We start from the raw sequence: 16,695 nt of genomic DNA, 5'->3' as shown, positions 1-16,695 counted from the left end.
AGGTATTTGAGAATTACCTCTACTCTGATGGGGCAGGAAAAAAATGACACAGTATATGTAACATGATCAGGTCTCATGTTAGGAGCATACAACATATACCCAAATGTCCCAAATGTACTGTAACTCCTATTAATACAGTCCTCATGCAGAGTCACTGCTGAAGGCTAGGCTCTCCAGGCCCAGGACCTGCAGTTCAGGCTTTAGACATACATTTTATAGTCACTATATTTCTTCCATCTCCTCCCCCTTATGGAAATATGGCAATACCCTATGTAACACAGTTGCTTATGGATTTTGTTATATTGCAGGTAAAATCAGATTTCTAGCATATCAGAGCTGAAAGGTGGTTTGGAGATTTTCTTATCTAACCCCATCTTCATATCTAACCATAAATACAAACAGCAAAAAGAAAAAACAAAGGTTATGTAGTCTAAAATACAGTTCTTCCAATCATAAGTGTATTTTAAAGAAAATTGGCTTCAGATGACTTTACTCACATCATCACATCTTCAAAAGAAGGTCTTCACTATACCAACACCTTAGCTGCCAAAAGCAGACCTTTTCCCTCATCACCTCCACCAACTCTTAAGATTAGATTGAACAAGGCAACACTGGACATAGAGGTTGCCCCACCTAGAACAGCACCCTGTCTCTAGTGAGTGCCCCATAAACATGAGTTGAAAATGATGGGGAGGAACCCCTTTCCTCACCTCCACTAAGCTATTCCCCCCCCTTCCCATCCCCACCCCCAAGCTTCTCTGAAATCACAGGATTCAACAGCCAGTTGGGATTGTCCAGACCTGTTTCCCCAAACCAGTCTGGGCAAGAGGGAGTGAGTGGGCAGGAGGTCCCTGCCACGGCCTCAGTATGTTACCAGCTAGTGGGATGGGGACCCTCCAGCTTCCCCCTCCCTTTCTCTCTCCCTCTCCATGTTTTCTGGCCCACACTAGAAGAGAATATCAGAGAGAATAAAGGATGTCAGGTCCAGGAGAGGTGAGGGAGGGTAGGGGTGGGGATGAGGATGGGCGGAGAGGGGAGAAGGAACCGATTCACAGAAGACAAGACGTGTGGAGGGGCCACACGTGGTGGGCGGGGAAGAAGGACCCCCAGAGGAGGGGGGAGGGCCGGCGCCCCCCGGCCTGGGGAGGGGGAGTGGCTGCTGGGGAGGCCTGCTGAGGGAGGGAGAGGGGCCCCTGGGGGCAGCGGTCCGCGGGTGGGGGGAGGACACCTTAGGGCCGGGGATGCCTGGGGGCCCGCCCCCCGCCCCGTCCCGTCCCCTCCCCCCGCCCGGGCCCGGGCCTCTCGCTGACTCAGCCCCACGGCGGCTCCCGTCGCCTCGGCCCCGACTCACAGTGCACGAGGCGATGGCTCCGACGGAGGCGGCGGTGGGGAAAGGGGGCGGGCGGCGGACAAGGGAGGGGGAGCGGGCGAGGCGGCTGTAGCTGAGGCTCCGGGCCGGCCGGGCGCGCTCGGGGCTCCGGAGCGGAGGGTCTTAAGCAAAGGCCGCCGCTGTCTCCGGCTCCAACGCACAGAGACTGCGGGGGAAGAGAGTACTGCGCAGGCGCGATGCGGCCGCTGCTGTCAGAGTCCGAGGAGGCGGGGCTAGGCCACCCGCTGTCTCCACGGCAACCGGGCGCAGGGAGAGAGGGACAGCCCATACCTCCACCTCTCCTTAGCAACGGAACAGGCCCCCTGTATTGCCATAGCAACAGGGAACTGCATCGGCCTCCTCAGTCACTTCGGGAACGAGGGTACACTCTTCCACATCACCATGGCAACTGGGAACAACCTTTTTGTTTTTTCTCCAAAGCAACTGGATGACAACTCCCCCACCTTTTTTAACTAGTCACTTGGAAGAAGGAAACAACACACATCCCTATCCTACAAAAGAGAGGAGAGGATGGGCTTGGATTCTGTAGCAAAAGGAGGAGCAGAGATGGTCCCGTATTTCTTCTCCGTGGTCTATGATGGGATTACCCATCATGGCCTAAATTTATGATACCTGAACTCTATCCCTTTTGCCTGCGATTAAAAGAAAAGTTTTATTCATACTCTTCTTTTCCTAAAGGGGAAGGGAAAATTTGATTCCCCTCCAGCTAGTATTAATTAATGTGTTGTTGTTCAGTCACGTCCAATTCTTTGTGAATCCCATTTGGGGTTTTCTTGGAACGGTTTACCATTTCCTTCTCCAGGTCCACAGACGAGTAAACTGAAGCAAAGAGGGTTAAAGTGACTTGCCCAGGGTCCCACAGCTAGTACAGTGTCTGAAGCCAGATTTGAACTCACAAAAATGAGTATTCCTGACTCAAGATCTGGCACTTTGTCCACTGCGCCATCTAACTGCCAAGGTTCAGATTGGAGTCATCCTGGTCTTTCCTTTACCAAGCATGAAAGCGTTTCCTGATCGAATTGGAAAGGGGAGCCAGCCTTTGGGTGCAAGTAAATATTTTAAAGGACCATGCTCTGACTGCTCCTTAAAAAAAGACAGTTTACCCATCCTCTGAGGAATGGAAAAGGAATCTAGTTCCTGGGTATATTCACTGAAAACACATGGAGCTGGAGGAGAGGAGGCCTGGAAAGCCAAAGTGGACACTGGGCAGAGGCAACCGATGGAATAGGTTAGGTTATCACTCCCTTTCCTGCCCAAGACTCCCCTACACAGTTCACAGTGATAATTAAAAAAATTTTTTTTGAGTTCCAAATTCTCTCCCTCCTTCCAACCCTTTCTCTGTTCATTGAGAAAGCAAGCAATATATCTAGTTATATGTGTGTTTAATTAATATATATTATATATAGTCATGGAAAATATATTCTGTATTAGCCATATTGTGAAAAAGCAAGAAAATAAAGAAAGTGAAAAGCAATATGCTTCATTCTGCATTCAGAGTTTATCAGTTCTCTCTCTGAAGGTGGATAGCATTTTTCATCATAAGTACTTTGGAAGTGTCCTGGATCATTGTATTAATCAGAAGTCTTTTACAGTTGATCATCCTTCCAATTCTAGTGTAACTGTATATAATGTTCTCTTGGTTTTGCTCACTTTATTTTGCATCAGTTCATCTAAATCTTTCCAGGTTTTTCTAAAACCATCTCCCTCCTCATTTCTTATAGTACGATAGTGTTCCATCATAATCATGCACCACAGCTTGCTCAACCATTCCCCCTATTGTTGGGCATCCCCTCCATGTCTGATTCTTTGCCAGGGTGGTAATTTTTAATTTCCTTTTCCCTTTGAACTCTCTCATAGAAGGCTTCACCCTTGCCACTAGGCACAGGCAAGTCTATTTCTTAAAACTGTATTTACTTTTATTAGTTGGGTGTACTCATTAAGAAGGCAAATGGGAAAAGTCAATTGAGGAGAGTTCCAGGAGAGAAAAAAAAGTACAACCATGATATTTCCTCGGTGTTATCTTTTATTAGGGGCTCAGAGCTAAGAAAAAAACAAAATAAAGATAATTATATATTCATTTGTTACAACTTCCCAGAGCAGAGAAAGGATGTTTATTTTGGGAAAATCATTTGGCAATAAGTTAATAGTGTAGAGGATAAATAAAAGTCTCTGACTTTTTTTTATGCCCCACCCCATCCCAACTACATTTTCTTTTCATCACTGTTACTTTCCAATAAATCCTGACTCCCCCAAACAGAAGACTCCCTTGTAACAAGTAAGCATGGTAAATAAAGCAAGTCAACACATTGGCCATGTCTGAAAATGTCTGCATTGTAGTAGACTACCTCTCTCCAGAGAGCTAACTGCTTTCAACCCCTATCATCTCCTGCCAGAAAGACTCACCTCCACCCTTATCACTAATCACCTCCTATATTCAGGTAGCTGTTTGTCTCTTTTCTGAAGCCCCCAATTGTGCCTCCTCCTCAAAAAAGAACTGGCTGCCTAGGATTTCCTTTATCACCTTTTCATTTCTATGCTTCTCACGGATCCTTGTCATTTAGTTTTGATCCTCTTTCCTTTTAATCAACTCCCTTTTTGACCTGTTTAGTTTGGCTTCTGTGTTCTTGGCTGAAAATACCCTCCTCTTCTAGTCTCTCAGCTATCCTTAAAGTCACATACTAGTCTAAGAATGAATCGTTTTTCCTTTCTGACTCCACTACTTTTTTTGACAGTCTATTACTTCCTTCTCATCCTCAGATGTTTTCTGAATTCCACTTCTAATGACTTTAATAGTTCTTCTTCCTGTTGCTCAAAGGTTTCCCCCATTCTTTCATCTCCCAGCTGCAAATCCTTCAGGAATGTCTTGGAACCTCATGCTTTTCATACTATAATACTACCTAGTTTTTCTTCTTTAAAAAGTTATATTACAACTCTGAGGTACCACCTCACTCCTATCAGATTGACTAATATGACAAAAAAGGAAAATGTTGGATGTTGGAGGGGATGTGTGAAAACTGGGACACTAATGCACTTTGGTGGGGTTATGAACTGATCCAACCATTCTGGAGAGCAATTTGGAACTATGCCCAAACGGCTATAAAACTCCGAATGCCCTTTAAGCTACCAATACTACTTCTAGGTCTACATACTAAAGACATCCCCCAAAAAAGGGGAAAAGGACCTATTTGTACATAAATATTTATAGCAGCTCTTTTTTTGTGCTGGCTAAGAATTGGAAATCAAAGGGATGCCCATCAATGGGAGAATGGTTAAACAAGCTGTGGTACATGATTGTAATGGAATATTATTTTTATAAGAAATGACAAGTAGTATGATTTCAGAAAAACCTGGAACGACTTACATGACCTGATCCATACACAAGTAAACAGAACCAGGAGGACATTGTACACAGTGACAGCATTATTGTTCAATGAAGAATTGTGAATGACTTAGCTATTCTCAGCAATACAATGATCCAAGACAATTGCAAAGGACTAATGATTAAACATACTATCTGCTTCCAGAGAAAGAACGAATGTTGTTTGAAGTGTGCTATTATTTTACTTTCATTTTTTATTTCATTCAAGTCTTCTTATACAAAATGACTAATATGGAAATGTCTTACATAATTACACATGTATAACCTATATCTGATTGATTAAAGTCTCAGGTAGAGAGGAGAGGAGGAGGGGAGGGAGAGAGAATTTGAAACTCAAAACTTTAAATAAAAATGTTAAAAAATTTTTTTAAGTTTATCAATACCTTTTGGGAGTTTTTTGTACACCCCATTCATTTCCCAATATGCTCCCCTCTACATTGAGCCTTGCTTTAAAAAAAAAAAGAAAAACAGTTCAACAAAATCCACTGACAAAATGACTAGCATCTGACACTATAGGTAATATTCTATATCCATAGAGCCCCATATCCTTACCAAGAGAGAAATGTGTTCCCTTCAACTGTTTTACAGGGTCAAGAATATTAATTACATTTAACCTGAATTTAGTTGTCTCCTAGTTCTATTTTCATTTACATTATTTAATCATTAATATTGTTCTCCTTGTGGATCTTTGCACTTTGTATCAGTTCATAGAAAGTTTTACCATCTTTTTCTGATTTCCCTGCACAGTAATATTTAATTACATTCATGTGCCATACTTTGTCCAGATATTTCTCAAACTGACTGGCACCCACTTTGTTTCCACAAAAAGTGCCACAGTGGTTTCCACCTTAATGAACTACAGAAATATGGCCATTATTATTATTGTAAGTTATGACCTCTGCTGGCATTCATGCTGTGATATCAAACTCTTATTCCCATATTATTTTTAAAAATCAATTTGTATGATATGAAGATAATTCTCTGTGTGTGTCTCTGTCTCTGCCTGTCTCTCTGTCTCTGTCTCTCCCCTAACCTCTGAATGACTTATCTGAATGCCTCAAGGCTACTTCAAACACAGCATGAGATCACAGCTTCCCATCTTTTCCCTAAAACCTTTTCATTGGTCATTTTCTCCAAAGCTGCAGTCTCTTTTGCATCTTTCCTCTCAACAAGTCATAAATAAAATCATAGATTTAGAGCTGGAAGAGACTTTAGAAGCCATCAAGCTCAACACTCTTATGTTACAGATGAAGAATTGGGACAAAATGAAGTTAAAAACTCCCTAGGTTACACAGACAGTAAGAAGGTATCAGATCCAAACCCAGGTCCTCTGACTCAAAGTCTTGAGCTCTTATTACTCCCCCTTCCTTTTGCTGTTCTATTTTCATATTGATTTTAATGATTTTCTACAGCAAAGTCTTTGTGTGTGTCTATGTTCAACCCTCTGTCCAGTTCAGATGAAAGAGAAGTTCATTTGACACTCACCCCATCCCTTCCTCCATATTTGTTAAGGACAGGCTCTGACTGCTCCTACGTACTTGGATTGGATAGTGAGTCCCTGTTCTACCACTGCCTCTGTCTTCCACTGGTATTTGTTAGACACAAAGTACACATAGGTCCCAAGTTGGTTTGTATCCTGAGTACAGAGCATTGAGCTTCAAGGTGATTGGAGGGTTCATATCAGCTTTCTGCAAACTTTCAGAACCCTGGAATGTGCCAACTGATAGCTGACCTCTTTGGAGGAGCTTTGCCTCACATCTCTGCCCAAAACTCCCTGAGTTTAACTGCCCTGGGGCCTCTTCACAGGGTACTCAGCAGATCTGTGACTGCCTTGGGTTTTCCTGACTGGAGCACCCTGAGGCTGAGGGAGCTGAAAGATCTCCAAATAACTACTGCTTGACTGTTTCTAATTTCTCTAGTTGTGATTCTGATCTTAATGCCTGCAAGTTTTTAAGTGTCCCCTTTTGCTGACCTAGGTTGGTTGATGGTATTTAATTGTAGTTAATTTGTTTATTTCTTAATCATTATTTAGATTGACCCCTTTTTTTTATCTTCTCTGGGTTACATGTCTGGGATTTGACCAGTTTTGCCCCTACTTTGCCTTCTTGACTGGATTTCTCGCCCATTCCTTTTTCTTTTCTTTTTTTCCTCAATCATGAACAAAAATTTATTTATTCCCTACTATGCCAGGCACTGTGCCAGGTGATGGGGAATACAAAAATAAAAGTGAAAACAGTCTCTGCCTTCAAGGAGCTTACATTCTTTTGGGGGAGATAACATGAATACCTATAAGTTTATGCAAAATATGTTCTAAATAAATATAAGGTTTTTTTGAGGGAGGAGGGGAAGAAGCATGAGGAGGACTCATGCCTTTGGATAATGTCAGACAAGAAATTTTCCTTCCTTCCCCCCACACCAAGCACAATTTCCCCCACTCTGTTCCTTCCATTTCACCTATTCTCCTTGGGCTTTAGCCGTGGATCCCAGAAAAGAGTAAAAATGGCTGTTGATGACTTACTTTTTAGCCTGTGCGTCTCCCTCCTCAATCATAGGCCATTTCTTTTTTTCCCCTCAGAATTTATTTATTTTTAGTTTTCAACGTTCATTTCCACAAGATTTTGAGTTCCAAATTTTCTCCCCATCTCTCCCCTTTCCCCTACCCCAAGATGGCAAGCATACTGATTACTCCTTCCTCCAGTCTGCCCTCTCATATATCCCACCCTTATCCCTCCCCTTACTCCCTTCCCCCTTACTTTCTTGTAGGGCAAGATGGATTTGTATACCCCATTGCCTGTATATCTTATTTCCTGGGTTCGTGTAATTTTTTAACATTTGTTTTTAAAACTTTGAGTTCCAGATTCTCTCCCTTCTTTCCTCCTTACCCACCCTCACTGGGAAAACAAGCAATTCAATATAGGTTATACATGTGAAGTCATGCAAAACATTTCCATAGTAGTCATATTGTGGAAAGCTATATTTCCCTCCATCCTATCTTATAGCTCATTTCTGCCATAGTCCGATGTCTGCCATTAAACTGGTGGGAGTCTAAACAGGCTATGAGTAGGGTAAGGATTTTGGCTTTCTCCCTTCATTCTTCCTTGGGTCCCCTAACTAGTGGGCTCAGAAATAGGGGATATGAATCCCGAGAAACAAAGTTGAGTAGGTATAATTCCTTGCTGCGAGTCAAAGACATATATAGACATTTGTCCTGTTTCTTCCCAGCCTTGTTCCTTTATCTCTCAGAGACCTTTTAGGTTTGTGGCCAATTCTCCCTTTCCAGGGGCCCTAGTCTCATTGCATTTCCTTTTTTAATGATTCCAATCCTTATGCCTCTAACAAAGAGTCAATTAGCCATTATTCTTCTATCCTGAGATCCCTTATATGCCATGGAATATTTGCCTAAACTGGAAAAAAAATCTCTTAGGTTCTATCTCAACAACCACCCTGTTCATTTCAGCCTTTGCTTTTCAGGATCTGCTGGTATGAGTGACACCCAAAGATCTGGAAAGGATCTGAGAAGAGGGCTAGGAGATGGTTGTAGACTAACAGACTAATGCCTCTATACAGAAATGTTTGGTATAGTTTGTTTTTTCAGGTTATTCTCTGTAGAATAAACCATGTGATCATAGCATGTTAAGTCTTTGAATCACTAAATGCAATAGACTTTGAATTGAGAAGGTGGATCACAGACTGTATGGGCTGCTGATGTAGGTAGAGATGACATATTTGATATTTTTATATTTTAAGTAATATTTTATTTCAATCCCTAGAGTAATTTTAGATCCAGCTAGCAAGGGATTAGTTCAAATCAAGGAGCTGGGCTTGCTTATGGGAAAGTCTGAGTGTTTGTTGGCTGAGTGCCCTCTGGTGGCCAAAGGGGATATTGCATGGTTTTAGAAACTATCCTGTCCAGGTGCCTGAGAGAATCCTGTAATTTTCAATGCTAAGCTCAAGTAAAGGCCTAACTTGTAGACAATTCACACTCTGTACTCTCTGGATAATTGATACTGTCTTTCTCTGGACTTATGGAAGGTGACATTTGAATCACTACCAATGGGCCCCATGTGGGAGCCAGTGTCATATTTATTAATAATAATTTAATAGCCTACTGTGCTATTATGCTAAGTTCTAGGAATACAAAGGTAAAATGACTATCCAAGCTCCTTTATCCCCTGCCCCCCAAGAATTTGCAATGGTATAGAAGAGCTTATAACCTATATTTTGGATCTTTACTTCTCTTTCTTCTGAAGCTTAATTTTAACCATTCCAAAAATCTATGTCTAAATAATTTTCCTTACTAGCTACTGACTAGCTCACCTTCAAGGACCTGTACCATTCTTCAGACCAAGTATAAAATCCTAGAAGCCCCAAATTTCGATCTCTCCTTGCTTACCTTTTTGGTAATTACCATTGATTCTTTCCTCTTTATATCAGGAGATCTGGAAGAGACCCAGGAAAAGGGTTATGTCTCCTCCTACTATATTCAGGATTCTTCCAGGAGTGGGGAACCTGCGGTTTCGAGGACAGAAAACTACAGAAAATTTGGATTCAGTCAAAGGGCCACACTTGAGGACCTAAAGAACTACATGTGGCCTCAAGGCCACAGGCTCCCCACCCTTGTATCTAGACACATTGGTGTTAGAATCAGGTCAAGGGTACCACAGAGAAAGTCCCTGAGTAACTTCTCACAGGAATGTCCCTCAGAGAAAAGAGTTCTTGGTGCCCTTGTTCTTCCCTTAAACTATTAATATTGTTCTCAGACAGTATGAACCTTAGGACCACTGTGGTTAAAGCATTCAGTTTAATTCAGATACTTATTAAGCCATGTGCTAGGCATCGAAAAATTAAAAACAAAAATAAAAGTCTCTGCCATTGAGGAGCATACATTTTACTGGAAGCCTTAAAGGAAGGCTTAAAGATTCTGAAAGGCTAATGGAAGTGTGAAGGGAGTGCATTCTTGGCATGGAGGACAGCTAAGAAGAAGGCCTGGAGAAGTGGAAGTTGAAATACAGAGTTTGAGGTAAAGGCCGATTTGTCTGGAATATAGAGTATGAAAAAAGGAATAATATGAAATATGTCCAAAAAGGTAGGTTGGAGCCCAGTTGTAGAGGAATCTGTATTTTATCCTAGAGATAATAGGAAGCCACTGATGTTTTTTGAACAGAGGAGTGACACAGTCACTTAGGCTTAGGAAGATTATTTTAGTAGTTGTGTGGAGGATAGATGGGAGAGGGAAGAGACCAGAAGAAGCTAAAACCACAATAATCCATGTGAAAGGTGAGGATGGCCTGAACTAAAGGTTGTCCTTACTGAGATAATTTGTTATGACAGGAGAAAAGCTCATGGTGGAGGAGATAGGGAGCTTGGAGAGGTAAAGATCATTGCTGGGGTCAGTGTGGAGGATGAGCTTAGCATTCAGCTCTCTAAGCCAAAAAGCAAAGCGGGGACTTTGCTTTGTCTCACATAGAACAGGACCTTGTTGAGGGAAATGTATCAGGAAGAACATGGAGATAAACACTCAAAACTTCCCTAAACTATATTCTTTCCTGGTCAAGGAAAAGGTGGCATACAGAGATGTATAGGTTGTATCCCTTCCTAGGGTGCTCAGGGCCAGGCTTTGGCCTGGGGTCTGATGAAGTACTGGATACATGAAGAATCCTTAGATACAACTTATTTTTTTAATGTACTCTAAAGGCCTGCCCAATTCTAGCTCAGATTCAATGGTGACCCGGGTGACCCTGGAGCAAAAGTTAGATTTGGAGTAGCCTTAGAAAGTCCATTCCAGCTTGGTTATCATGCATGATCTCCAAAAGGTTGGAATGATGTAATAGTAAACAGGGTATGTGTCCATTTTTTTGTAATCTGCCCTAATGTGCAGATGATTTGTGGGTTTTATACTTTTCTGGGGAAGTTAAAAGTATGTAGAGGGATTCAGTGGTCTTCTGTGGCTCACTAGAAATTGAGATATTAAGATTTTGAAATAATAGAGCCACATTCTAACTTCATGGAAGATTTGGGTTTTAACTCTGAAGCTAGCTAGTTATATGACCTTGGACAAACCTTTTCATCCCTCTGGGCCTTAGTTTCCTCATCTGTAAAGTGAGGGAAGTAGGCTAAAAGAGATTCCTTTTAACTCTAAAATTCTAATATTCTGGGAATTTTAATATATTGTAGAGCTTCTAAAATGTCAACAGTATTTGATGAGATTGAAACATACATTTGATTCCTATCTTAGGGTACAGTTAAAAATGAGAAAGGGCCTTGAAATGAAAATGGATCAATTCCATATGTATGGGATATTTGACAATTGTATCCTAAAAGAGGAATTTGCTTATTTGGTTTGGCTGAAGGAGATTAGTGTGGAAAGCCAACTTGTTGAATAGATGATTTGCCAAGGATGGATGTGCCATTGTGGATTGGATTTACCCTTGCATGAACTGAGATGCCCTTCAAACTCCCAGGCAAGATGACCCACATGCCTATCCTAGAGTACATCCACATATTCATACTGGCCTTAGAAATTACATAGTATTCCAGAAGGGGGGCTCTGTATGAGGAGGGATAGTCTGAGGCTATTATCACCCTTCCTGACCTGACCAGGTTGGGCTGTGGAGCTGAGGGTCAAGGTATTCTTGACCCTGGCACTTCTACCTTGTTTGGGGAGCAACCTGTTCTCTCCTGAGAACAGAGCAGACCCCAGTGGGCTAAAGGGACCATCTGGAGGCCTCTACTGATAATGCAGCTACCCAATAGGCTCCAAAGACCTCAATCCTTGTCCAAATCATAGGGAAGGAAATCTTTTTTTTTGCCTTTTGGAGGGCAATTGGGGTTAAGTAACTTGCCCAAGGTTACACAGCTAGTTTTTTTGTGTGGGTGTTAAGTGTCTGAGGCCGGAACCGAACTCGGGTCCTCTTGACTCTGGGGCCGTCTCTTTACTCACTGTGCCACCTAGGCACCCCAAGTATTTTTTTTTTTTGCTTTTTGTTGGGCATTTGGGGTTAAGTGGCTTGCCCAAAGTCACATGGCTAGTAGGTGTGTAAAGTGTCTGAGGCCGGATTTGAACTTAGGTCCTCCTGACTCCAGGGCTGGTGCTCTATTCACTGTGCCACCTAGCCTCCCCAGGAAAGGAAATATTGAGAAAGAGGAAAATAAGGGTAGAAACTACGTCCTATGTCATATCACAAAATAGGAATGAAGAGGTGACTAGTTCAAGCTGAAATATAAATAGACATATCTCAAACGTGGGAAAGAAATATCATTTTTTCTGGGCCTTTTCTTCATGCATTCAGCACTTCATTGGATAGCATATGGACTGAAGACCTTTCTGAGAAACGGGCCATTAAGAAAGGGCATTGTTAGGGGCTTTATTTCCCTAGTGATCTAAGCTTCTTTTGATTCTTCCCATCTTATATGCAAGATTATTATTGCATGAGAGACTCCAATGTGTAATGGGTAAGGGCTAAAGGCACTCAAAGTTCAATTTTTGAGGATAGGATCTAGCAATCCCTCTACTACCCTTCTAGCTACTGTGTCATGGGGCCACCCAAATCCTTGAATGAGATCAGAATCATGAGATCATAGATTTAGGACTGGAAGAGATCTTAGAGATCAACAATTCAAATCCTTCACTTAATGAATGAGGAAAGTGAGGTCAGTGATAGAATCTCGATTTCAGTAAATGCCCACTTTCTTTCTATCTCCTTGTTCTCCCACAAGGGTTAAGAAGATCCCTGGTTAGACACGGTGGCTGCTTAAAATCCTTATGGTAAACTGGAGCACTGAGGCTTTTATCCAGGAAAGACAGGGAAAGGAAACAGATGTAATGATGTTTACCTCATCCCCACTGTGGACTCTGGGTGGGAAGATTTTTTTTAAACTTTTATTTTAAGTATTTGCATTTTTATTTTTTGCTTCATGAGGTGACAATGTGACGAATACTTCACAGATACATCAACAAATCTTGAAGGCTCTTGACAAAGTTATAGAGGTATCATGATCTGTAATGCGGGGGGGGGGGGAGAGAAGAACCCAGATTACCAAACTAACAAGTGATGCCCTATTAAACACAACACGTATCTATTCAGAGGAGCTTCTGTTCAAATTCCCTCCCTCATCACATCCAACCAGGGTGGGCCAAGGAAGCGCAGATCTTTCCTTTGTCTGCTCCTCTTCTTCTCCGTGGTAGAGCAGGCCTGCTTTTGGAAAATACCCGTTCTTTTAGCTCACCTTTTGGGCCAGTAGATAACACCTAATTTTTCAAAGAACTATTCTTCCAAGTAGCAGGATTACTAGAAACCTAACCCTCTTTGCCAGTACCAGGAACACAGGGCTAAAATGTACTGTATCTTTTACCCTGGCTCTAGGTAAATTCTTAGGGGATCATGGGATCATAGATTTAGTATTGAGCTATGTTAAGGCAGGGCTGATGTCACAGCAAGACTAACAAAAAAAACCGCTCAAAGTTGTTCTTAGAATAATATTGCTATTAATGAACACAGTGTTCTCTTGGTTCTACTAATTTTACTCTTTATTATTTCATGCAAAACTATCCATGTTTTTCTAAGATCATTGAGCTCATCATTTCCTATAGCACAGTATTATTATAATCATATACCACAACTCGTTCAGTAATTCCCCAATTAATGGGCATCATTGCAATTTCCAGTTCTTTGTCACCACAAAGCGAGCAACTATAAACATTTTAACATACAGGTTTTTTTCCTTTTTTCCTAATTATTTTTGTTAATAGACCTAGTAGTGGAATCAATGGGTCAAAGGGTATATATAGGCAGTTTAATAATTCTTTGGCTATAATTCCAGATTGTTCTCCACAATGGTTGTAAATGAAAGGTTTTTCAAAGGAACAGTTGGTAAATGAGTAGATCAGAAAACAAATCAAGGCCTAAGAAGTTAGGGCAAAAAGCACTTGATTTGGAGGGTTTGGGTGCTTAAGATGTCTAACTCTGGTACCATGATTTCCCTGCTTATTCTACCTCCATTTCAATTCATGAAGTTGAGCTGTGAATAGAATTTTGAGATCCAGTTCCTTTCTAGGAAAGGCTCCAGCCCAGGAGTCTGGGCTGACTGACTCCTATAGGAATTATTCAAGATCATTTACCATTTACAGTAGCTATGGTTATCTTTCATTAAGAACAGAGAGGAAGAAGTCTGATTATCTTTGAGTGTGAATAAGTATACATTTAAAATGAAGAAAAAAATTGGTGGTCAATTAACATAGAAAAAAATGAACATTCCCAAATATAATGACTAGAAAAAGAGGATCGCATATGAAACTGTGAATCTCTATTATGTACAGATGTTTGTTTTTTTAAGTCCATGTTAAATTTATTATGATAGTGTCACTATTTCCCTGTTTGTCTGGGGCTCCTTCTGAACTTTAAAATTCTGTCCTCTTGGGTGTATTTATTATTATTATTATTTGCTTATTTTTTTTTGGAAGGCAATTGGGGTTAAGTGACTTGCCCAAAGTCACACGGCTAGTAAGTGTGTCAAGTGTCTGAGGCCAGATTTGAACTCAGGTCCTCCTGATTCCAGGGTCCATGCTCTATTCACTGTGCCACCTAGCTGCTCCCTTCTGTGTATTTTTAAAATGTTTAAAATGTTCTTCTTTTTCTTTGTTTCTTCCCATCACTATAATTACTATGGCATAGTGAATAGAGAGCCATCCTTGGAATTAGGAAGACCTGGGTTCCAATCCCATCTCTCACACATTTGACTATGTGACCCTGGGAAAGTCATTATACATCTCAGTATTCTAGGCCAGAGGTGTCAAAATGGAGGTCTACAGGCAGAGCCATTGGAGACATGTTAAATTTTTTTTCTTTTCTTTTTTTAAAATCTGAATTTATTTATTTATTTTTAGTTTTCAACGTTCATTTCTACAAGATTTTGAGTTACAAATCTTCTCCCCATCTCTCCCCTACCCCCCACTTCAAGATAGCAAGCATACTAAATACCCCTTCCCCCAATCTGCTCTCTTGTATCAACTGAGAAATGTTGAACAAGATAAATAAAAATGCAGTACAATATAGATAATGTTATTTTGTGGTTCTCTAAGTTAATATGTGGTCAGCAGGGATCCATTTTAATTTGAGTTTGACACGATCAATATAGAGATATTCCTTTATTAGGTAGAAGGTTGGACCAGATGACCTCTAAGTTCTGCCAACAGGAAGATTCTATGATTATTTTCCCTGTAAATACCCATAGTTTTGTCTTAGCACAGGGCAACCCACAGCTAGTACTGTTTCTATCCATCCCTCCATCTCTGAGAAACTCTCTATCTTCAGCTAAAGCTACACTGTGAGTAACAAATGGTTCTATCAAAAAGATGGTCTGCTCATTTGAAGACTTTTGCCATTTATGTTAATTTCTGCTCAGAAGGAAATGCTTTAAATTCCTAGTATTGGGTTTTATTTATTTATTTTTGGAGGGGAAAGAGGACAAATCCTTCTCTATAAATTTACATTGTTTAGATGTAGAAGAGACCTTAGAAATCATGTAGTCCAGTCTTCATTTTACACATGAAGAAAATGGAGGCGTGGAGGGGCTAAGTGCTTTCTAGAAGAACAAGTGGTAGACTGGGAACATGTACTCAAGTCTTCTGATTTGAAGTTCAGTTTTCCTTTCACTATATTATTCTGATTTTTTATTTGCTTAGTTTCAGAATACATTCCTCAGCCTTAAAAGTAATATGTAGCATTAAAAAAATGAAATAAACTAAATTGGGAAATTGCTTGGGAAAATTTTTTTTGAGAATTTCATGCTATTCAAATAAGAGTGGGGGGGGGACAGAAAACCAACCTTGGTGTTAGTCAAAATATAAATAACTGGATTGTTGTCAGTCAATACTTGAAATCGAGCAATCAGGGCAACCTAGGTTCAATACTTGCTTCTAACATATATTAGCTGTATGACCACTGACAAGTCACAACCTTTCAGTGTCCTAAGTAACTCTGTAAGACTATTAATTGCAAAACAGTTGCTAGATTGATAGAGGACATTTCCTCTTTGGGAGCTCCCTATAATGGTGATATCACAGATCTGGACAAAAATAAAATTGAGGACACCTTGTAATATTACAAAACCAGCACTGGGAGTAATTGTCATAGAATATAGAAAGGAAGAGGTGTGCGTGAAAAGGAAACTGCTTCCATGAGACTAGTTTCTAGGTTGAATTCATAGGATCACAGATATACAGCTGTACGGGACCTTAGAAGCCATCTAGTCCAATTCTCTCATTTTATAGATGAGGAAGCTGGGACCCAAAGAGATGTAGTGCCCCAGGTCACAGACACAGTAAGTGGCAAAGCTGAGATTTGAACTCATGCTCTGTGACTCAGTGTTCAGTGTTCTTTATGTTGAATCATGGTGTTTGAAAGAAATAACAATAACTCCTGCTTGTAAAGCACTTTGAATTTTATACTTTGCCTACCTTATCCTATTTGATTGTCATAGGGACACTATAGATACTATTAGCATTCTCACTTTACAGATGAAAACCCTGGGGATCAGAAAGTTAAGTGACTTGACACAGTTAGATTTTTGAATCCAAGAATTTAAATTCCAAGTTCTGCCCTCAATCCATTGTGCTATACTCCCTCCCTATGAATGTCTTGCTGGGCTAGACAGTGGATCTCAAATGACAATTATCTTCCAGTAATTTTATGAAAGCACCCACAAAAGACATTTTTATAGCTAATACAGAAGCTAGGGTAAGAAAGGCTTTTCATATTGGAGCTACATCTATGTGAATTTGAAGTTCCCTGAAGTCTTAGGTATTAGCTTGTAACATAATTCTGGCACAGTTAGACCCAGGGAACAGCTCTGGTGTTTCAACATTGATTGGATTCAGCTCTAGTATTCAACATATGGGTAGAATATTGTAGTCTCTGAGATGGGTCTA

At 40.8% G+C, this 16,695-nt stretch overlaps 2 protein-coding genes across 5 annotated transcripts in view; both read right to left on the bottom strand.

Annotated features, from left to right (window-relative positions):
* Positions 1 to 6,341, bottom strand: part of MAPRE3 (microtubule associated protein RP/EB family member 3) — an 85,451-nt gene extending 79,110 nt beyond the window's left edge. The window contains exon 1 of one of the 4 annotated variants that reach the window (XM_069072035.1): positions 6,255 to 6,341. In XM_069072035.1, the coding sequence (XP_068928136.1) occupies positions 6,255 to 6,271 (17 nt within the window). In that variant the 5' untranslated portion in view covers positions 6,272 to 6,341. Of the gene's footprint in view, positions 1 to 1,351; positions 1,547 to 6,254 lie in introns of those variants that run through there. The other 3 variants (XM_069072033.1, XM_069072036.1, XM_069072034.1) reach the window with 3 other exon arrangements.
* TMEM214 (transmembrane protein 214) overlaps positions 1 to 16,695 on the bottom strand; it is a 131,929-nt gene that overhangs the window by 98,706 nt on the left and 16,528 nt on the right. The window lies entirely within an intron of this gene.

Source organism: Petaurus breviceps, unplaced genomic scaffold, assembly GCF_028583685.1.
Source record: "Petaurus breviceps papuanus isolate PSGF00001 unplaced genomic scaffold, PetGlider_PUasm1.0 90845, whole genome shotgun sequence".
Classification (NCBI taxonomy): domain Eukaryota; kingdom Metazoa; phylum Chordata; class Mammalia; order Diprotodontia; family Petauridae; genus Petaurus; species Petaurus breviceps.
This window is presented reverse-complemented; position numbering and strand designations above follow the sequence as displayed.